General features: G+C 36.5%; 1 protein-coding gene across 2 annotated transcripts in view; it reads right to left on the bottom strand.

Annotated features, from left to right (window-relative positions):
* The window catches only part of LOC131435026 (mucin-2-like), an 86,026-nt gene that overhangs the window by 26,721 nt on the left and 34,788 nt on the right, over nucleotides 1-24,517 (bottom strand). Inside the window, exon 1 of one of the 2 annotated variants that reach the window (XM_058602485.1) lies at nucleotides 5,524-5,577. The exons of the other annotated variant lie outside the window; for it this stretch is intronic. Within the exon in view, the coding sequence (XP_058458468.1) occupies nucleotides 5,524-5,544 (21 nt within the window). The 5' untranslated portion in view covers nucleotides 5,545-5,577. Of the gene's footprint in view, nucleotides 1-5,523; nucleotides 5,578-24,517 lie in introns of those variants that run through there. 2 annotated transcript variants of the gene reach the window in all.

A 24,517-nucleotide genomic window follows, 5' to 3' on the forward strand; every position in this document is an offset into this window, starting at 1 on the left:
CGAGGAAACAGATAACATAAAGCGGAAATAAAAATTTATGAACTAATTACCTCAGAATGGAGAGTAGAAACAGCAACTTTTGCTATCCCTGTTGTCATGTTCAACTCCAGCTATGTGGTTATCGAGGGAAGCAAGAGAACATTCCACACGGCATAATAGGAAACACGATTTTCTCAAATAGGAAAACTTACGAATTCGGAATTTGGTTTATGTGGAAGATTTTCGTTATTTTTTTCGTTAATGAAATTCGATTTGGCCTTCTTCGCGAAAACGATTTAGCATTGTCAACATGATAGGAATTTTTTGAAAATCAGTGCTGCCATCTTTGAAAAATCATAGTGCGTTCCAAATTAAATTTTTGGGTTTCTTCCGGGATCGAAAACCGAATACCGGTAAAACTGAAATAAGTTTATTTGGTCATCGACTATTAAAATCTGGAAACCCGATAAACACAATGGATTTATATGAAATTGACATTTTTACACTAATTATCCTGTATCTGCTGAGTCGGAAGTCGGATCTGAGTCAAGAATAAGAAGTTTTAAGGGATCTTAAGACCTTTCATTTGAATATTAGATGTCGGAAATCGGTTCTGCCATCTAACGACAAAAATGAGTACCATTACACATACCATCCTGTGATTCCGAAACCAGAAGTGAAATCCAAATAAAATTCAGAGGCCATGTACGGGAGTATATGACTAAGTTTGTAGATGGGACTTTCATTTGAATCTAATCGGTTGAGCGATTGCTGGGAAATTTGAGAAGTTTGATTGGTCCAGTCAACTCCGAGAAAAGTGTCTACATGCTTCTGCAACATATACGCATACACACACACCTACAATCTGACATTTGCTATTCTCGAAGAATTGTTTCGAATGGTATATGACGATCGATTCGAAAGTTGATTTTCTCAGTGATTGCGTAACCTTTATATATAAGAAAGGTAAAAAAGTTTCATCTCACTGCACAAAATGTGTTGGAAGACTTTCAAGTGCTGTACACAATGTGAAAGTTTAGCGACTTCTGTGAAGGTGTAGAGACGTTAAATTAATGTAGGGGACGGGTGTAGCGTAATGGGTAAGTCGATGTCTTTCACGCAGCCCACCTGGGTTCGATTCCCAACCCCGCACATAGGGTCAGAAAGTTTTTCTGGCCCGAAGAGGCGAATGACCTTAAGGTTAAAACTTCTATAATCGAAACAAAAAAAAAATTAATGTAGTTGAATCCAATGCTACAAAAAATAACTAAAGTATACATTTTGAAGTCTCCGATAAACAATGCTTCATATCTGAGAACAATTTCAATCGAAAATTCTGCTGAAGGCATTTAGGCCACAAAATCGACCACCTCAGAAGCGCAAACAGGAAACGCATTTTAGAGTAATTGGGACCACTGTGCACTGGAATAGAAGGAGAAGTCGCTTACACAAAAACATCGATATCTCCGTTAAAAATTAACGAATTTTGACAATAAATGGCTTGTTGGATAGCTATTATCAGGCGAAATCTAAGTCTAAAAACATATTTTAAGGTCAATAGTGACAAATATTGTCGGAAAACCATTCAATAGCGTTCAGGGTGACGGGGAGACCTTTTATTTGCGACTGGTTCTGCCATCTCTGAGATCTCGACCTCTTTGTTGACAACACACACACGGACATTTGCTCAGTTTGTCGAGCTGAATCGATTGGTATATGGCACTCGGCCCTCGGAAAGTTTTTCTAAAGTTTGAGCGAATTTTAGACATATTTTTTATATTTATAAAAGAAGAAGTAAAAAATATCTTTTTTTAACTTGTTGTCTCGTGAGAACTGATGAAATATATAAAACTCATCATAGTTAAACTTGAAAAGGTACATACTTTTTTACAGACAAAAGAAATAAATCACAGATTTCGTCGGTGTAGTTCAGTAGGAATAATCAATCTGGACACCCCTAAATACGTATATCCCTCGAAATATTTCATCAACGCGTGAAATATTTCGCAGATTGACAAACCTATGCCAGGTCATTGTGTAAAAACAATTTTTAATGATATTACAAACTTTCAGATCGAAGATGGCGTCGTAAAAAGAGCAAGTTCGAAAAGCAATTAAGGGCGGTCGCAATGAAATTCGGATCTCTCAGTAGGAAAACTTGCAAAAAAGCTTGGTTTCCCTGCAAGTACTGTCCATCACGTTCTTAAATTTTACGATGCACGTTTGACAACGGCCAGAAAGGCTGGAAGCGGAACGAAAACGGATATCAGGAACCGCCAAAGGGACGCGAAGGTGAAGCAAATATGACAGAAGAGAACAGATCTTCCGATTCGGAAACTTTCTTCAACTTCCATTTAGAAGAATCCGATATTTTTGATAAGAAATTGTTAAAATTCAAACAATGATTTGAGTCCCTTGAATTGTCATGACCTAAGGGATCTGCATTTAGGCAGAATCGAGATGGCTCTTGGCGTGTACACTCGGTAAACTCGTCCGGAATTTGACTCGGAATTCATTGTGATTTCCAATTGGATTTCAAATAAGAAGAAACTGATCAGCGATATTTTCAAACATAACGCTCCCATGAAGCCCTGACGATTTCCACTGCTGTATACTGAAAACGCAAATCGCTGTTAAAAAGTGTTCTCCAAATGAGGTTCCTATACACAATTCTGCTGCTCGCTTCATTCTAACACACCTTTGGTGTGGTTTTGATTTGTATCCTGCTGCTGCTACGACAGTGTGAGGTCTTCGGTGCTGCTCTCCCGTATGACTTGCTTCGACAAACTTTGCACAGAAAATAATGGGAAAATTTTGAATGTTCACCTTTCATATCGATACAGTTGTGCAGCAGCAGATATTTGTTCTCTTCTTCAGAACGCGGTTGGTGCTGACATGGGTCAAATCAGACGGGTTCTTTAGTAGTGTACTATTGAAACACTCCAATATTTTTGCGATACATGCTTAAGTTGATAAATTTAAAATTTATTGCTAACTAGATTATATAAATCCTTCTACAGATCACTGATTTATGAGTTTTCAAAATTATGACTAAAAATCTAATACAAACACGCGTCATGAGCTTTCCGCTTTGATATTCGTTGATACCAAACATTTCAGTAAACTTTTATTTTGAACTAACTGACCCGTCGAACTTCGTCTCGCCGGAAAATTATTTTTTCGAATGTATGTTTTCGGACAGCAGAATTGTCAAACGACTAAGTGGTTAACGTTTCTCTCGTTTCTCTTTAACGTTTAAGAAATATCGCCGAAATTTAATGTGAAAATGTGAAATACTTCTGTTTAGTAAAAATTGAGCAAAGGTTCAGATTATCATCTCATCCTTTGTATCAAAGTACTTAACAGAGATCTCTTTCTAATGTCTTCGACATAAAGGATATAATGTGCCACGTTTTCTCTTCCAGATGTGATTCTTGCTTTCGGTAATCGATGAAAAAGCCACTAACCAGAGTTTTGTATTGATAAACTTAACAATATGTTGAAGAGTTTCTTTGGAGTTCTTCATTTGGTAGAGTAGGATATATTTACAATTTGTATTTAGCCAAAGTAACCAAAATTTTGTAAAAAAGATTTGGCTTAAGAAGCTTACAAAGTATTCTGAACAGTCCGTTTTTAGGGAATCACTTATACTTGAATGTTCACTCAACACAACAGAACTAACTTTGAACAGTTCCTTGTAAAGCTTTTAAGTAGCGACAAAGTTTTCTCAGAAATGCGTTCAAGTTGCCAAAATGTGCCACGCGTCCTCTATAGCTCTATTAAAGTGGGTATTTTTCAGGTACTGTGGAACTTTTTGTTGCTTGGTCAGACGACGCTTAAATTATAATTTGATATTTATCATACAAATTTGAACATTCTTCACAGAATAATGCATAGAAAATGTCAGTCCTAATCCATGATGGTAATCCTCTTGAACATTGATCTAATCAGCAAAATTCAAAGAAAATCTCTTTGTTTAACCTTAGTGCTTCTACAGTACAATCTTTTCATTGATTAATTCAAATTCCGTCAGTAATTTATTACGTGTTCGTTTAATTCTAAATTTAACCCAGTTTCCTCCCTAACTGCTGTCAAACCGTTTGTTTGATGCTAGTTTCGAACCTAGTTTCAACATTGTTGAACTAAAAATCGAATGAAGTTTCGAACCTGGTTTTTATATCAGGTTTGTTCAGATTCTCGTTGCTAAGTGCAATTTCGTTAAAAAGTGTTTGATGAAACTACTCTGGGTCAGTTTCAGTTTTCTCTAGCGAAAACGACATTAGTAAGCAATAATGTTGATACCCAATTGACTCGAAATGACAAATAACATGAATCAAGGCCCTTATTACCGTTCTCAAATCCACTTTCACATTCACTTCACTTACATGTCACTTCACTTGATTTTACCTATTACCAGTATCACGCATAGTGAAGTGATCACTGTAGTGAAAAAAATCATTTTATTAAACAAAACTTTGATGATTTGATGTTCGTAATAACAACAAGCTCATCTAAGTAATTACTTTTTTCTGTGAAGCGACTTCCGCGATAAAAACCTACATTCAATTCACTTGGTTTTCACCGTGAAGTGATACCGCTAATAAAGTATAAATCACTTCACTTGGTTTTCACCGTGTAGTGATACCCGTAATAAGGGCCCAAGTATGCATGTGAATTCTCTACACAAAACTATTCGTTGCGCGCCAATCGATTTTTTCTACGATCTAGTATTCTTTTCTTCGACGACCAAACACTTATGCAACTCGTTGCGCGCCAAACATCAATCGTAGATCTAGTAATCATTGGTGAATTTTTCAACGGAAAATTCCATTCTCCATACAAAATAACTTTATAGATTTTTCCCACTTTTCCGACAAATTTTCTTAATTTTTTTAATGTACGAACCCGGTAGGGGTAAAAACTGATCAAACAAAAAAAGAATCATGTAAATCCGTCCATCCGTTCTTACGTGATGCGATTACAAAGAATGATCTCTGCATTTTTATATATAGAGATTATTTGTGATTATGTCATACCACCGAAAATGTTATCATGAATTGATGGTCATATTTCCGATGACACGTACTAAAAATTACGTTGATACGTTAGATACAACAAGAGATATTCACAATAAAAAACTTATCACTCTTTCAGAGGATAAATTTTGAAAAGGCAGATGATAAATTTTGTAGTTGCAAGCTTTTTTCACTTTTTTCCATTTTTTCAACACTTCAGAAAAACTGATCAACGAATCAACTAATTAGTTTTCACCAAAAACTTTTTTTTTTCCTTCCGTTCGTATACATAATCCTGCAGATTAACGCAGCAGCACAGCTCTTCCAAGCACACTTCTTCATCGACTTTGGTCCGTTGTGCCGCTTGCCATCATCAGCTTAGCTGTTAGCATCCTGCAGTCAGTTCCAAGACAAGATTTTCACCACTTAGATCCAGAAAAATATTCATAAATTAACTACTTTTTACTTAATTTTGAGTTTTTATTTTGCAGTCATTCTTTCTTTAGGTATCTTTGAGAAATGATCAAACCGTGCATTCATTATACACCATTGTTAGAATTTCCAGAAAACAACATCTTTCCCTGCTTATTCTGCTACCACGACTAAAGCTCGACTAAAATTGCCTCAGATAACTACCGATGGCTATATGTCCAGCTTCCATCGTCGTGTCTCGATTGTCATCTGAATACATTAGGATTAAATTTACTCTTTTTCGGTTCGTTGGTTCGGTTTAGCTGCAGGGATGCCATCGCCATGTCATTTTTTTATGTGGAACGCATAACATAACATTTTTATAACAGAGAATAAACCACATTCAGCAATCACTTTGAAAAGGAATTCGGAAAAGAAAAGTTTTCACTTTGATATGATGTTGAAATTTATACTTATAGAAATAGATGTCAATGAGTGAGGATTTCTTTTGAGATTTACAATATGGGTATTTTCGAAACGGATTTGATGGGTACTTGTTGGAAAACGATGTTTGAGGTGGTTCTGAATTCCAAGATGGCAACTTCCGGATTATTGGTATTCCTTGAAAACCCTGACAATAATGGTATTTTCGGAACGGGTATGATGTGTAGGTGTCGAAAAACGATGCTCGAGGTAGTTCTGAATTCCAAGATGGCGACTTCCGGTTTTTTTATATTCTTTGAACACCCTTACAATATGGGTATTTTCGGAACGAATTTGATGTGTAAATGTCGCAAAACGATGTTTGGAATGTATTTGAATATCAAGATGGCGACTTCCGGTATATTGGAATTTCTCACATCCCCTTACAAGTTTCAACAAATATCAATAAGCCGGAAGTCGCCATCTTGGAATTCAGAACCACCTCGAACATCGTTTTTCAACAAGTACTCTTCAAACCCGTTCCAAAAATACCCATATTCTGATGGTTTGTAACGAATATCGATGAACCGGAAGTTGCCATCTTGGAAATTGATGCGACCTAGAACATCCTTTTCCCACAAATACTAATAATTTTTGTTCCATAGTTATCCAGTATATTATACATATCCAATAATATCTATACATAGGGAAAACTTTTTTTACGTTGAAAATTCTAAATAACGTAAACTTTTGTTAAGTTGAAAATTTCAAATAACGTAAACATTTTTTACGTCATTATTCGATTTACGAAGTCCCGATTATTACGTAAATGGAGGTTTGGGTGTACTTCGTTTTAAAAAGACAAACTAGCTTGAATACAAGCTAAAACGAACCACACTAAAGCTCATAGTTCACTTTACATATAATTGGCGGAAGTTGCACTTTACATATAATTGGCGGAAGTAGTGGGAATTGAACCGAGGAAGACTGCGTGCAATGTTATCATTTAATCAGTTAATCTATTCTCGTTCTAGACTATGATTTGTGTTTTGAAATTTTTTGCAGTGCTTAATATTATTCAGTTTAATAGCACGATCAAAAGTCGTTAATTTATGAAGCTTCGTTATGAATATACTTTTGGGACAAATGATTTTTTTGCAAATAATTCGATGAGTTATGTTGTGAGCACTGTTTCGTGGAGTTCTTGAGCACGGAATGTCTCTCGGGGTATATTGTAAAAAATCACATATGCAACATATTTGAAAATAAAAATCAATCATAAATTTTACCATCGTTACTAATCAACAAACTCTTTTTTACGTGCATGTTTATTGAATGGATCTTGACCATATGAATAATCATTTGGAGATCTTGTTGAAAAAAATCAAACAGCTTGTTTAGGTATCATAAAACACGGTGTTCTACTGAATATTCATAGAAATAGCCTAATTGATTTGCGGTTCGTTTGCAAAATTGATTAATTGGTGCATATTGTTGAAAATATTTGCTTCCAGATTTTTGTTTCATAAACAATTTTAAAACAACATTTTGAAATCTGTTTTTATTTATTGTACTGCCATACGGTCCTACGAACAAATCCCCGCATCGAGTTTGACCAAGATTTGAGACCAATCATCCTCATTTCGATTCTTCGCAGTTGAATCCTTGACTCGAACAGCAAGTAAAACGGATCACTGGATTGCGGTTTAGAGAATAAATGTGACCTGAGGCTAAACGACCACCACAACCATAGCTGGTTTCGATGAATGAGTTCAACAAATTTGCAACTTTTATATGCAGTAGGTATGCAAAACATCCCGATCGACGCCTATAACAAGATGATATATGTATGATAATAGGCAGCACGAATGGCCATATGTTTATACATGATTGCTATTTGCATTATCACATTTCTTGTCGGTAGCTCGTGAATTTCGATGCGGTCGCTCAGGGCGGTCACAAATTAGCCAACCATCAACATACCGCCGAACGTGTCCAGCCGGCTGTGGTATCCGTTGCAGAATCATTCTGCACAAATCAGTGAATTAAGAATATGTGTTCATTCATAGAAGCTCTTGTTTTTTTTTTCAATGAAAATGATCGCGAGCAAATAAAACGAATTCAAAATATCTTCTTACCGACTACAACTAGGCTGTTGTTTTTTTTTTGGTTGGGTTCCGCTTTGGTCATGACGCCCGACAATCTGAAAACTACAGCCTAGCCAATGTATGCTAATGCGGTGTATAATAAATTAAAAGATAACTAATCTCCAAAGTCCGCAACCAACTAGAAACAATAAGCTTGCAGTTGCGATTTATCATCGCTCCGATGCACCGGAGAGGAGTATGTTTTAGTAGCTACGTTAATAGGTTCTACTGGTACCTACGGATAGACGCATCGATTGATCACAGTAGAACAGTTGCAGAGTTTATTGAAAAAAAGCTCGTACTGTCGGACATTTATTAACTACCCTTTAATTAAAGTGTCAGTAACGCAGGATACGGTGGCGGCTAGTAGAATAGTTACTTGACCGGTTGTGAGCTGACCGTCCCAGGGGCCTTCGTCATTTCCACGAACAAGTGATAATCAAAGCTAGTTGAGAAATGCAGCAAGCAAAGTGGCTTCTACTGAGCTGTGTAAAACTAATTTTGACCTTGGCTGTATTATATTCTAAAACATATGTTTTCAACCAGTGAAAATCAAGTAGCATCGTCACATATTTCAAATTCAATGTCCTGAGTACCTCAATTGGTAGAGTAGTTCCACGGATAGCTTGGCTGTAGCTTTGTCGCAAAATCCATTTTCGCTATTTCGTTCACGCATCGTACAAATCGGCTATTCGTAGCTAAGAAGCAAAACTAGGGTACTGAATTCCGATGCGAAACTTGCCGTTCTTCTTGGTTCTTCTAATCAATTTGGCTATCTCTTCATGTGTTCTCGTATGCAGGGTTGTTATTGTTAGTGGATTCACATGTCAATTTTCTAATCTGTTTACCCTGTTAGATACTGATCCTATTTAAAACTAGCTCAAGACGGCTCTACGTCTTAACAAAGACTACAGACTAAACCTCCTAAAGACTGTCCCAGAAAGTATGGACGCACTTTGATTTCGCAGTAAATAATTTACAAGTGTTAGATATTCAAATTGTATTTGATATACTGATAATATTATACTACAACAACAGAATATTATTCTCAACATTTGCTAATTAGCCATTGTAGACTAGTTGGCGCACCTTCTTGCGAACGTTCCTCATTAAATTCCGTACAGACTTCTTGGCGACAAGTTTTCACACTTTTTTCCAATCTTTTTCGAACTGTTGAATGGTTTCGGCTGCCGAGGCATGTTTCCTAAGATGTGCCTTTTTGGTAGTATACCATTCTACCGTTGATTTCGAGTAGTGGCAAGAAGCAAGGTCTAGCCAGAACACAACAGGATCCTTGTGGCTTCGAATCATGGGTAGAAGTCGTTTTTGTAAACAATCCTTGATGTATATTTCGCTGTTCATTGAAGCAGTGGTGGTGAAGGGTTTCGAAATCTTACCGCAGCTACAAATTGCTTGCCAGACCATAGCTTTCTTACCAAATTTTTCGACTTCAATCGATGTCTCGGACTGGTTTAACACTTGCCCTTCTCGCACCCTATAATATTGTGGTCCCGGTAAGGATTTGAAATCGAGTTTCACGTAGGTTTCGTCGTCCATGATTTTGCAGTTCAAATTTCCAGCAAGAATCGTATTGTACAGCTTTCGAACCCTCGGCCTGATCGATGCTTCTTGTTTCGGACTACGTTTTGGTTGTTTCTGCTTCTTATAGGTTCGAAGATTCAAACGTGCTTTAGCACGAAGAACATTTGACTTCGAAGTGCCCACTTTTTTGGCCACATCCCGAACTGAAACCTCCTTCTTTTGCTCGAACGCCTTCAGTATACGTTTATCCAACTGAGGGTTAGCAGGACATTTTTTTCGACCCGTTTTCGGTTTATGCTTAAAGGTGTTATCCTCACCGAACTTCCTGATTGCATTTCGCACGACTTTTTCACTTACTCCTTCCTTCCTATCTTTCTCAGTGACAGTCCGCGTTCAGTGCACCATTTGTACACAATTTTTTGACGTTGTTCTGCTGAAAGTCCACGCATTTCGAAACAAACTAATGAAAACGAATAAACAACTGCACAAGTGGTTAGAGAAGAGTGTAAACAACAGGACGCAGCTATAAAAATTGACAGATTCTGAACCATTGCGAAATGGCAGCGGTTTTTGGTTGTGTCCATAGTTTCTGGGACAGTCTTTATTTCAACAAACTTTGTAGCCGATCTGTGTTTAGGACGATAGCATTACTAGTGCTTCGATCTTTCCGGCGCTTAGAGTTCTTTCAAATCGTGGGATGAACATACGATAGGGGGATTGCTAGATCTCCACCTTTTAATTAGAATCATCGATCCGAGTTACACTGAGGTCTTTTTTTACGCGGTGTTTTTATGCGGTATATTTTTACGCGGTTTTCCGAAGTTACACGTTTTTTAACGCGGATTTCCGAAGTTACGCGGTTTTTTTACGGGAATTTCTAAACTTACGCGGTTTTCTTGTTTTGTCTTATAAAAGTATGAAGCGCCGAGATCTGGTGTAATCCTGAAATCTGACACTTAGAAAATTTTCGACATTTATCAAAAAAGTTACACCAGATTTTTCAGATTACACCAGATCTCTAGTTTTTATGCATTTCTAAGACATTTGGCATAAAACAAATATTCCATTTCGGAAATCTCCAAATTTTTCCAAGGTCCAAAGTCGACTTTTAAAAATATACATTTTTGAGATTATACCAGATCCCTACGTTTCATGTATTTCTAAGAAATTTGGAATAATTTTTTTTTCATTTTTGTTATATGCGGATTTCCGAAGTTATGCGGATTTTTTACACTGATTTCCAAAACTACGCGGTTTTTTTGCGATTTTTTTTACGCGGTACGTATCGTCCGCGTAAAAGGAGACCTCAATGTATACCTAATAGAGCCCTCAAATAGTTATTCTTTGAACTCTTATAGTTGGGGATTCTCTGAGAGATAAGAAATGTTAAAGAACAAAAACCAGTATAGTGTTGTGAACAATAAGATGAATTTCAAATGTAGTCTAACGGATGGAAAAAAATCACATAGTTGTATGCAAAATACTACTGAGCACAATGACATTGAAAATTAAACAATTCTTAGTTTATCTTAAAAAGTCAAAGTTGATTGTGGTGGATGAATTGAGCTAAAGGTTTATTATAGGTAATCTTAGATTAGAACAGCCTCAATATACCAATATCTGAAGGAGTGATAGAATTCAATATTATACCAATAATAAATTTCAATAAATATTCGTCTTGAAACACATATTTTAGGAAACCCTAATAGGGTCGTTCACAAGTGGCTACTTTTCAATTCTATTATTAACTTTAAAGCTTGCTTCAGATAGAATTGGAACAAAGACAACTGCCTGTATTTCAGTTATTTATTATTGAATTCAAGATCTTTTTTTATACAAATGTAGCGTTTTCTTCATACTTTTAAGAAAAAATACGAATAAAATTCGTCACGGTTTCGAAGGAATTCTCGAATTTTTCCTGTAACACGGCTCATTAGGCGGCGCACAGCTTCTTCGTCCATAGTTTTAGCTATCTTATTCCACCAGGTCGTCATCTGATTCATGTCTTTGACAACCTTTCCCTTTGCCTTGAGTCTCCTCTTCATGATTGCCCGGTATTTTTCAATAGGGCAAAACAGGGGGCAGTTGGATGGGTTAAGGTTTTTCGGAACAAACTGGACCCCTTTCTCTGCATACCATTCTTGAACGACTTTGCTGTAATGACAGCTTGTCAAATCTGGCCAAAACATTACGGTCGTGAGATCGAAAAAACGGCAAAATTCGTTTTAGGAGACACTCTTTTTGATATTGTTATTATTATTATATCGTTTATTTATACCCGGTTTTAACCTAGTTGCGGTCGTTCACCGGGATTATATCAAGTATTGTGTTTTGAGGGGGGGGGGGGGTCTAGAGAGGGGAGAAAGAAAAAGGGAGGGACAAATGGTTGTTGGAAGGCTAGACTATGTTGGGGGGGAGAGTAGGGTGTTTACAGTGGTAGATCGTAGTTACATTGCAATTTTAATATACATTTCATAAAAAAGATAATCTTGTAGTTCTTCAATCCTGGTCGGTTTTCGCTTCGGGCCGCGGGGAGCATCCCCAGGGGCAGCGCCCCCGGTGGATGGCCGTTGGGGTGCTGGCATTGTTGTGGAGGCCTTTGGGAGGTATAGTTCCGATGTCGTTGTCTTATTTGTAACGAAAACTTTGTTTTTTTTTGCCACAGCTGCAAATGCCCTGCCAAATCATAAATTTTCGTGCAAATTTGTCGGTAAAAACAAATTCAAATACTTCCAAATCAAGTTAAATGTGGCAAATTCATCAACAAGTCACCGGGAGCTTCAAGCGCTTCAAATTAGGTCCAAAAAATTTATCGCCAATAATTCTAAATTGGCCTTCCTAGTTACCGGAGAATCAAAATCAACAGCTAATTGGTATTTAATATACTCAAGTGAACACGGTGTGTGGCAGATGGCAAATGGCATCCACACACTGCAAACAGTGCAAAAGTACTAACTTGACAAGTTACTTGTTTCGTTCGCAAGTAATCCATCAACAAATGACTGAGTTATTATCGTTCAAAATTATGATAAAAAAAGGTTACGCGGCAAGTTTGGCATTTTTAATTCACAACCGACCCCATATAGTGAAAAGTAAGGCATTTTTAACAAAAAAAATTGAATGTTTTGCATAATACAAAGCATCATTCGAACAACATTTTGTTTATTTTTCGTGGAAAAATATTGTTTAAAGTCAAGTTATTACACATGAATCTCCAGTGCTCTAGTCCTTTACGAATCTACACGTTTGCTTGTCACTGATGGAGTTTCGATATGTCATTTTTTTTCATTCAGGCCTATTTGTGTACAAGCTTTAAGTGGCCGATTGAGCCGATTTTTTAAATAATTTTTTTTTGAGTTGGATCTCGTTGTCACCCTTTTTCTAGGGGGAGAGGAGCTTCCATTTCCCTCCTGCGAGGATTGAGGGGCACTTCGTTCGTGGTTCGTCTCGTCATCCATTGCCGCATCGATGGTATTGTTGTCGATTTCCGTCTTCTTTTCGTTGATAGTTGCTGTAAATTCACCTTGTTGTATATTGATTGCAATTGCTGGTTGGTTGGAGGGTAAGTTGGCAACTGCAGCTGGTGTACTTTGTTCTATAGAGGATACTGATGGTTTCGTTGAAGAGGATGCTTCATTGTTATTGGTGGCTGTTACAGGTGTACTGGGGTTGCTGGGGGTTGGCGTGAAGGAAGCACCGTTGTCCTTTGGTGTAGTTCTCTCCTTGTCCAGTTTATCACATGGCTTACCGTAGTGAACAGCTTTTTGGCAATATTGACATGTGGCCATCTGATTGTCATAGGTAACAAGTGATTTGCACGGAATTCTCGTATTTTGACCGAAAATCACACAAGAAGGTTTAGGCTTCTTCAAGTGTATGCGTAATAAACGTACGCCATTTAGAATACCGGGGAAAAAATTCTTCCAATTTTTTTTTTCGATAGAGAGAATCTCTCCGTATTGGGACATAGTTTTGCGAATATAAGAATCGGTGACACTTGATCATGCACACGCACTTCTATAGCACTATCATCCAGTATATATGGTTATGTTGTACTTAATGTTCTCGTACTCCACATAGTGCACATTGTTATTGTCTTTTGCGAATTGTATTGCATCCAACTCTTCATAAAACTGGATGTAAACAACATTATTCGTCTTACTGCATTGAAGTAAATGCACACGTTTAATGTCAAGATGCATTTGCTCCTTAAGCAAACCTTCAAGTTCTCGTATCGAAGGTCGAATTTTGAACTGCCTGAAGTCAACAACAATTGTATTCTTTCGTGTCGGCGGTAGCTTTTGTTCGTTTGGTTCACTCATTTCGAAGTCGTTCTATTGTTCACTACACAATACTGTACTTGGTTTCTTCTGTCCCGAACGTGAGCGGTTTTGTTTTATCGACTGACTTGGATGAGATGTAAACCCGAACTGTGAAAAAATATTGTTTAAAGTCAAGTTATTACACATGAATCACAAGCGCTCTAGCCCTTTACGAATCTACACGTTTGCTTGTCACCGATGGAGTTTCGATATGTCATGTCTAATGTAAACCAATTAAAACTAAAACATCAGATGAACTAGCGCGTGAAGTAATTTGAAGTAATTTTATTATAATTGAGCATAACGTTGTCTGCTAACAGTAAGTGAATCTGTAAAAATGCTTACCCGAACAGTCAAAATTACTAAAAGGTGATTTTTTTGAGGTTAGGATTTTCATGCATTAGTATTTGCTCAGATTTTTTGAGGTTATGATTTTCATGCATTATTATTTGCTCAGTATGCTCTGACATTTCATCATGAATAGACTTACTAACGAGCAACGCTTGCAAATCAGTGAATGGGCCCTAGAAAAGTTGGCAGTAAAACCGGTTTTTTATCAACAAATTTTGTTCAGCGATGAGGCTCATTTCTGGTTGAATGGCTACGTAAATAAGCAAAATTGCCGCATTTGGAGTGAAGAGCAACCAGAAGCCGTTCAAGAACTGCCCATGCATCCCGAAAAATGCACTGTTTGGTGTGGTTTGTACGCTGGTGGAATCATTGGACCGTATTTTTTCAAAGATGCTGTTGGACGCAACGTTACAGTGAATGGCGATCGCTATCGTTCGATGCTAACAAACTTTTTGTTGCCAAAAATGGAAGAACTGAACTTGGTTGACATGTGGTTTCAACAAGATGGCGCTACATGCCACACAGCTCGCGATTCTATGGCCATTTTGAGGGAAAACTTCGGAGAACAATTCATCTCAAGAAATGGACCGGTAAGTTGGCCACCAAGATCATGCGATTTGACGCCTTTAGACTATTTTTTGTGGGGCTACGTCAAGTCTAAAGTCTACAGAAATAAGCCAGTAACTATTCCAGCTTTGGAAGACAACATTTCCGAAGAAATTCGGGCTATTCCGGCCGAAATGCTCGAAAAAGTTGCCCAAAATTGGACTTTCCGAATGGACCACCTAAGACGCAGCCGCGGTCAACATTTAAATGAAATTATCTTCAAAAAGTAAATGTCATGTACCAATCTAACGTTTAAAATAAAGAACCGATGAGATTTTGCAAATTTTATGCGTTTTATTGTTTAAAAAAGTTCTCAAGCTCTTAAAAAATCACCCTGTATTTTCTACATAATAAAATCCGTCATTTTATAGCTGTGAAACCTACCCAAAGTAACAAGAAACGAAAAAGAAATTGTTGGATTTGGGTATTTTATATTTAGAAAGTGTTTGCAAATTTGAAAATAATTGGTGAAGTTGTCATTAAAATACGATGGACACGGACTTTTAAAACGTGCTTTCTAGAAAAACGCATTTAATATATGTTGTCAATAAAATTGAAGGAAACAATTTATGTTCTTTCCAGAGGGCGGGTAGGGTCCGACACTTTAAAAAAAATCATGTATTTTGTTATTATATAACATTTCAAGAAGATTTTGTCAAATTTTCAAGTCAATTGAAGCAGAACTAAACTTTTTAGTTGAAATAAATAAACTAAAAACAATTAGTTATTCCAATATCGTTTTTGCTTGTTGAAATCAAGCATATTCGTTTGTTTTTAAGAATAAAATGATTTCTTTCTAACTAATCCCCAAGGTAATTTTTGATACCACTTTTATTTCGATTTATTTTCGTTTTAAAATTCTCGAAAACCAAGCTTTTGATAGATATTCCCTGGCATTTTGATTTTTTAGAGTATCCAATGATTCGGTGGTCCATCAATCCGGAAAACAGGTATAGAGCGAAAAACTATTGTTTGTTATCTCATGAACAGAGAAGATGTTTGGATGTAGGGTACCGGTTGTGAGGCGGCTAGGAGTTAGACCATTGTTCGATGTACGCTTACAAACCCAGTTTTGTGGTCAAACTGTGTCTACCACAGGCACAAGGTGGCGGAAATGGTAAACGTGTATGCACGGATTGCATAAGAATGCAGATTCGAGTCCTGTCTCTGAGCGTATCTATTTCATCTTTTTTTTCATCTTTTCTGTGAGTACCTCATTCATTTGGCTTCTCCAATATATGTTCCCACTCAGTCAATGTAAAACCAAATTTAGCCGGATTAGCCGGACGGTTTAGCCGGATTGAATCAACATGGAGATAACCGTTAACATCAACTCATCTTTTGTTGAAATTTAATGTATATGTAGTTAGTTTATTTCAACAATAAAATCAGTCGGAACATTTTTTGGGACTAGACCAACATTTTGATTCAAACAGTGACTAGACCAAAATTTTTATCAAACAGAGATCATTTTTGGTGTTGAAGAGAAAAAATGGTTCAAAACAATCATATCCCACACAGTTCGAAAAATTCGTGTGATTTTACATCTTATAAGATGCACAGCAAAAAATTATGAAATTTACAGGTGACGCAAATTCACATATGATACAATTCATAAGAACGTAATCCGTGAAACGACTGAATTTTACAAGAATTATATAAATATACGTCAAACATACCCCACCTTTTAAGCAAACGTGTAAATTTACATGTTTTTGCACTTAAAAGTATGTCAAAATGCATTAAATATAAGTAAGATTAATCGTAAAATTTAGTCATATTTTGACGCTTATATATATTTTTTCTAGGTGTGTGCACATAAATGGAACGTCGAATTTCACGCAAAGTTATAGTTACGGTCTGAGGACAGAGGGTCGCGTGTTGAGTTTTAAATTGACCACGTGGCTCGCTCAATTCCCTTTGCGCATCGTATTTCTCTTGTACTCTCTCGTATATGAGCAAACTGTACCGGGTTGCCAGCATACATTTTATTATTTGGATGAGAAGTTTTATCACATAAACATTACATGGATTCCATTACATGGATTCCAATGAACAATGAAAAAATCTTCAACTTTCACAAAGATTGAAAGCGAAACAAAAAAATTGAATGCGAAACAAAAAAGATTGAATGCGAAACAAAAAAATACAATGAAACGTCTGTGTGTTTGGCAGCCTTGTCGAGCCAATTTTATTTCTCTCTGCTTTTTCAAAATGCTATCAGGAAACCAAAGCGAAAAAAATGGCGGATGCATTGAAACTGACTTTGTTTCACAGAAAAATGCAAGACTTTATTTTTATCGCGATAACATATATGTTTTTATGTACTATTCGCATCTAAACTAAATTATCTATTTACGTTTCGAATTTAGCTCATCAGTGCATTAGCAGATTATGTTGATCTACTAATGCCACTTCGCGGATCAACATAATCTGCTAATGCACGGTTTTGATCATAATTTATAGGAATTTTTGTAATTTGACATGTAATATCATAGTTTTTGAAGCACCTATATATCTTTACCTAGACTAACAACTGGACTAAACATAAAACAATTTGTTCTAGAATAAACCCATGCAAACGCTGAATGCGAACCGTAAATAATTCAATTTAGTCATGTGCACTTTAGCACAAACTGGAGGTTCCAAACCCCCAAATGACTAAATTATCTAGACTTTGTCACGGTAGATTTATGATACAAGCCTCCAAAGCCGAGATGCTCGATGAACAAGTAGAGGTATGCATTTCCGAGCGTTCCAATTTTCAGCAGTTCTTCAGTCAGAAAAAAAATACAACACGACCGCTAAACTCAATGAATCATTCTGAAAATTTCACAGAATATTCTCAACTAAATTTCGAAGACATTGTCAGGTGGGTTTTTCTATATTCTGCACCGTTTCCAAGAAAATGTAATTTGAAATGGGAAAATAGCAAAAAACCTACCACTTTACGGTACTGTCCTCAGCCCTTAAGAACATATTGTAAAACTGTGTGAATTGCAAAATACATGGCTTGAAATCGAATGAAATAAAAGGCTAACCAAGTGCAAATTGTGATCGGAGCCTGTAAAATTCTGTACGAGTGGAATATTGCGTCATTTGAAAAGATAAGTAGTTATGAACTGCATCGTTTGTAAAATTATGTCACCTGTAAAATTAATTTTTTTCTGTGTAGCTTGAAATCAATATCAATCAAATTTAAAAATTTTACTAACTCTTTGGCTATTTAATTTCTCTGCGTGCACATTTAACACAACTCAAAAGAACGTAATTCGTCAAATGACTGAAATTTTCAAGAAAAACTTAAATCTGTATCAAGCATCCTTGGCCTTTCATGTGGACGCACAAGATTACATGTTCCAACACTTGAAAATATATCAGTATTAATCAGCTGTAAAATTGTGTCATTTTTGACACTCGGAAAAGTCACTCTTAGAAGACGTAAATTTACACTATTTTATACAATTTACAGTTCACGAGTTCCAACGAGTTGAAAAACGACACATCTTTTGAACTGGAGAATCATTTTCTTTTGTTTGAATGACTAATCAAACATTTTGAAAATACTTATGAACCTATATGTTTTGACTGTAAACAAAATTGAGGTGCTTTTCACTTGGGTCATATTCTTGTCTTTCTTACATTGAAATGTTATGCAATCACTTGAATACCGAATAGTAGAAATGGGCTTGAGAGTCAAATGTCAAATGTGTGTGTTTTTTTTTTAAATAAATATTTATTGAAACATGAGTTAATTTTAAATTACTAAATTAATTTTTTTTAATTATTAAGATTTAAATTGGGTGCTCAGCCACAAGTGGCGACTTTTCAGTCCTATTGTATACATGATTTGGTTATTACCATCATATGCTTCCGCAATTCCGCAACTTAGATACGGAATTCCTTAACTATTTCCAGAGTGGAGATTTTTCTCAATTTCAAACCCTCGTTTAGAGGGTCGCAAAAAAACGTAAACAATTTTTTAAATTGGGCTCAACATTAATTCAATTGGTTAGTTAGTCATGTTAGTTGATGGCCGTACAAATCGCAGTTTTTGATTATACTAGTCCCTGGATACCGAATCCGGATTTAGCGGAAATAGTGATCAAGACTTATCCCTAGTTTTCGGTTCCAGGAGTACCAGAAATACAGGTCAAAATCTTTAAAATTGTGCTAACTTATTTTTTTCATGGATAAATGAATCGATTTCCATTAATTTAAATTTAAATTGGAGGATTCATGGTCTTATGAAAAAAACGTAAAACGTAAATCTTAAAAACTGGTTTCTAAACTATTTGAATTTCTGTTTTGTTGACTTCCACTAGAATATAAATTTTAAATTATTTTAATTTTCTAAAATGAATTCTTTCAATATTACATAGGTGCACTTCGAAAAGAATATAAAAACGAGATATCAAAAGCGACTGCAAATAAATGAGAGCATCTAATCGAAATTTTATTATGATGCCATTCGACGCACCCAAATAACACATTTTTATGTAAATCATTCATATCATGTCAAGCTGTTTCTTACGATATGGACGTCATATTAATTTTACGTTACTACTAGTGGTGATAAAGTCAAGTATTAGCATCAAATATGTCGCTCATGGTTGACGCCTTTCTATTGCATTTCAAGGTTGAAGCTGGATTTATGGGTAATCCTTTTCGTGGAATATGAGTTAAGTTTTTATGACGGTTATTGTTCGATGGCTCCTTTGATGTTACGTTAATATGCGAAAATTGCATACTGCTACTACGATTTTTTTCTACAATTTTGCTCTCATACATTTTACGTTACGATCCATCTGTTATGATGCTGTTGACAGCGCAACAGGTGAGGCGGAGCATAGGGCCAATAAACACCGTTGACTACTAAACTATCCAATACATACACCTTCAACCTTGAGTTCGATCGTAAGCGCGATTTACGATTCATCCGGACCTGTTTGAGTTTCACGGTCAAAAGTCAATATTAGCTTATAGATGGATCATAGGCTAGCAAAAGAATGTCGTCGCTAGGAGACGAGCACAAGAAAGGTCATTCCACAAGTCGGTTAATAATAGTATTACATATTATTCGCTCCGTACATACACCTCCTCTCCTCCATCTTTAGTTTGAAACACGACACCCGGTTTACTCCACGATTCATGTGGCACGATCCGTCATGTGAGATTGTAATGTGATACGAGAAGAAACGCCGTGAATCATCGGGAGGATTATTTCTTTCGCAATAGTATTGGTGTGCTGTAAAGCTGTTAATTCATTAAACAAATGCTTTTTCAAAGCTACACAGAAAAAAATAATGAATTTTACAGGTGACAGAATTCTACAAACGATATAATTCACAACTACTAAATTTTTAAAATGACGCAATATTCCATTCGCACAGAATTTTACATGCTCCGAGTGTAATTTGCATTCGGCTATCAAGTGCCGCTGTATGGATTTATATTTATCAATTATTCTATGAACAGAAAAGAGCTCTGCGGAGCAGTCGAGTAACCGATGTGCTTGTGATCTGATGTATCTCGGTTCAAGTCGCGCTGCTGCTATCGATTTTTTGTTTTTTATTTCATTCGAATTCAAGACATGTAATTTTCAAATCACACAATTTTCCATATTCTTGAATATAAATTTGTAGGAAATATGACGCTCCATTTATGTGCATCTTATAAGATGTAAAATCACAAGATTTTTTCGAACTGTGTACCCGAGGAGTTATGTTTCCCATTATAGAGGCGTTGCAATTCGAGGCAGTCGTGAAATTTCGCCCTCAAAGCTGGTATCAGTTCAGAACGCAACAATGTGTTGGTAAACAAGGACAGTAAATTCAGATAGAACAGCCTTCATGGTGTACAGAAGTTTCAATGAATATAGTTCAGGATTCTACGCTATAGCTGTACAAGAATGTTCGCAAAAAATAAGAGAAAAGCATCCTATGAATCCAATGAACGGCGTAAGATATACTAATATCACCAAATTGATTGCAAACAAACCTTGAAATGATAAATGTCTCTAAATCGGTGAAGATTCATTTTAGACGTCGAATTCAAATTATCCTAGATAAACACAAGCAAATTTTTGTTAAATCTCTGAATAGAAGCTATTGAAGAAGATTTGCATCGAAAGAATAACAAAACTGTTGATTTATTTTATAGCCATTGATATTTGATACCATTGATATATTCAAATTGTTTTTAACTAAGTATTGGTCCGTAGTAAAATCCTGAAAAATAAATTCGTTCTTGGACCCTTCAATCCGTTCGAACATCATTACGACCAGAGATGATTTGATGGGTTGATTGGTAAGATGATTTCAATCCCAAGCTAGGGAAATCGGTTCTGAAATATTTAGACTGAAATATGAAGAAAAAATATCATGCTTTAATTTGTGAAGACAGATCCATGAATGCAGCCCAGCTTCGATGTTGCTGCGAAATAATAAAATGCAAATTTATTTTAAATTACCCAAACGTTTTTTTGTTGCTGAATGCAGAACAACGATGCAGAGACAAACGGACATAGCTCCTACACGATTCGAACAACTCGGATGATGGTCGCGCTCATCAATCACCGAGAAGATCGTCGCGAAGTTTTTCAATAAGTACTCTTCATGACACTAGTGATCCTTGAAAGTTCAAATCTAAAGATATGATGGCATAGGAAAATGTTTGAGTTTACCGCTCTTCCAAAGATGGCCTGGGGGTGTGATTTGAGTAAATATTTGCCAAATCAGTACGTCATATTCGATAGCATGCGTGTAACGGTTGAGCAAATGATATTAAACAAATCAATCTTAACCTAAAACGAAAGCTTAGAAATGCAACAGCTCGCTTATGATGAATTTGGATAATTAAATATTCCGAGCTTCTGTGTTTCACTATGATAAGGTAATAATCCGTATAAGCCTTCTATGGATGATTAATTACGTTAGATTATAATGAAGAAATATATCGACGACGTCGATGATTTGTGGTTTGAGGTAACTCGAAACAATTTTCGTGTTTATCTTTCAACGGAATTCGGAAAGTGGGAAGGTAAAAAAATATCACCATAACGTAATTTCAGAACTGAGGTCCAGAAAAATATTAAGATGATTCGTGCCAGTTTAGAGACCGAGCTTCATTTTGAGTTTATTTGGCCATCTTTGATATGAAGTCTTTTGGCATGAGTTTTGTCTTTATATTGACGTCGAGATTCGTACTCTTTTTGAATCTGACAGAGCTAATCACATATTACTGGTTTGCTCCAGAACATATTTGATTCTCGCCTGCCTTAGTCTGAAACAGTAGACACTTTTGAGAGCTAATAAAGTTTTCTGAATATTTCACTACAACCTGGTCGAGAAACATTTAATTTTGCGAAAGATAATCCGCCTAGTTGTGTAATCATGTCTTTCTCATGTAACTTGTATTTTCATGTATTTGTGCTAGTTCCGAAATGGAAAAATGTTCGATTTTGAAAAATTACCATAGGGAGAAGTATATGAGATTTCCGAAATTGAAAAAAATTTTTGATACCGAAGGTATTAGAATTGCATGAAACGTCCAGATTTAGTGTCATCTGGAAAAAATTTTTTTTTGAAAAAATCAACTTTATGGGACATAGAAAAAATCTCCAGAAAATCTCCGATTTTTTTCAATTTTTTTTCTGAGATGACATTAAATCTTGACGTTTCATACATTTCAAAGACCTTTGGCATCGAACAAATTTTTCGATTGCGGAAATCTCATATACTCCTCCCTATGGTGATTATTCATGATCGATAATTTTCAAGCCTTAGCCCCCGGGCAGCACCCCTTACCCATATCCGGTTTAACTCAAATTATACATGAGGGGTTTTTTTTCGAAATGCTTAAACTCCCTTATAACACATGGGTCAATAAGTCCCCAGACTAAAGCAGAGATAACGCTCGTTGTAAACCAGCAACCACGTCTTTCTAGAGTACTAACCTTCGCTTGAAACGGGTCAAAATTTTAAGTCGATCCGACCAGAAACAGCTGGGCTACCGAGGTTGGAGTAAAGTCGTTTTGTAGTTTGTTTAAAAAATGGAAAAACCGTATTTCGTGTTTTGATAAAACATTGTTTTTTAATGGGTAAAAACACCGTGCAAGCGAAACAATGGATTGAAAAATGTTATCTGGACTTTGTCCATCAAAAGCAACGATTTGTCGGTGGTTCGCCGAATTTAAACGTGGTTGTACCGACACAAATGACGCGGAACGCTCGGGTAGACCTGTGGAAGCCGTTACATCGGAAAATGTGAGTGAAGTGACAAAAATTATAATGAAAGATCGTAAAGTGAAGCTCCGTGAGATTGCTGAGATGACACAGATATCATATGGAAGTGTATTTACTATCCTTCATGAAAAATTGAGCATGAAAAAGGTTTTTTTCGAGTGGATGCCGCGATTGCTTTCGATGGAACAAAAACAGCCTGCCACAAGTCGATGAAAACAATGGCGAAATTGAACGAATTGGGCTTTGATCTGCTTCCCCACCCCCCATACTCGCCAGATTTAGCCCCCAGTGACTACTGGCTCTTTGCTGATCTTAAAAAAATGCTCCAAGGAAAAAGATTTGGCTCAAATGAGGAGGTCATCGCTGAAACTGAAGCTTATTTTGAAGCGAAAGATAAATTTTTTTATAAACATGGTATTGAAAAATTGGAAAAACGTTGGAACCATTATATCACATTAAAAGGTGATTATGTTGATGAATAAAAAAAAATTTCGCAAAAAAAATGTTGTTTCCATTGTTAGTCTCGGGACTTATTGATCCCTATGTTATACATTAGAGCGGGAAAAAACAACGTGTTTTGTCGGTTACATCACTTATACCGTCATATCTCCGGAACCAGAAATCACAGCCATTTGATCTTTGAACTTGATCAATGACCCGACAGTGGCTTTTAAATGAGCCTAAGTTTTTTTTAAATCGGTTCAGCCATATCTTAGAAAATTGACCGACTGAAATACCTTCGAAAAGTGCACACACAGACATTTTCCGATCTCGTCGAACTGAGTCGAATGGTATATAACACTCCGTTCTAAAGTCGGTATTCCAACAATTCTAATACCTTTCTATAGAGAAAGGCAAAAACTGCTCATTGAATAGAAACAGGAAAGTTTGTTCGGGAGCAAACCAGCAAAGCTTAAATATCGAAATATTTGGAGTTTTTGACCACTATTTCCGGTACTTCCGGAACCGGATTTCGGGGACCGGAATAGCCGAGATCGATTCATATGGTCAGTAAATTACATAACCTACAAATTGTAACAGTTTTGAGTTCAATTCAGAAGATTTTTTCCCTCTTTTGCGTCGTCGTACTATACGATGGCCTTAAATGTCAAAACACTCATCGACGACTCGCCCATCACCGACGTATCGCTAACGGTGATGGGCGATTCTCTCGAAGAAGTAGAGGCCTCGGTGACAGAGACGATAAGCACGATTGAGGGCTGGATGAACGGAGTCAAGCTACAAATAGCTCACCACAAAACGGAAGTGTTGTTGGTGAGCGTCTGCAAGTCGATCCAGCGTATCGAGATAGATGTAGGGGGACATGCGATTGCAACTGAGCGAGCTCTGAAGCTCCTCGGAAAGATGATTGACAACCAGTTGAACTTTAACTGCCATGTCGACTGTGCCTGTGAGAAGTCCGCGAAGACGATAAATGCAATAACGAGGATCATGCCAAATGTCGGTGGCCCGAA

The sequence above is a fragment of the Malaya genurostris genome, chromosome 3, assembly GCF_030247185.1.
Source record: "Malaya genurostris strain Urasoe2022 chromosome 3, Malgen_1.1, whole genome shotgun sequence".
Taxonomy (NCBI): domain Eukaryota; kingdom Metazoa; phylum Arthropoda; class Insecta; order Diptera; family Culicidae; genus Malaya; species Malaya genurostris.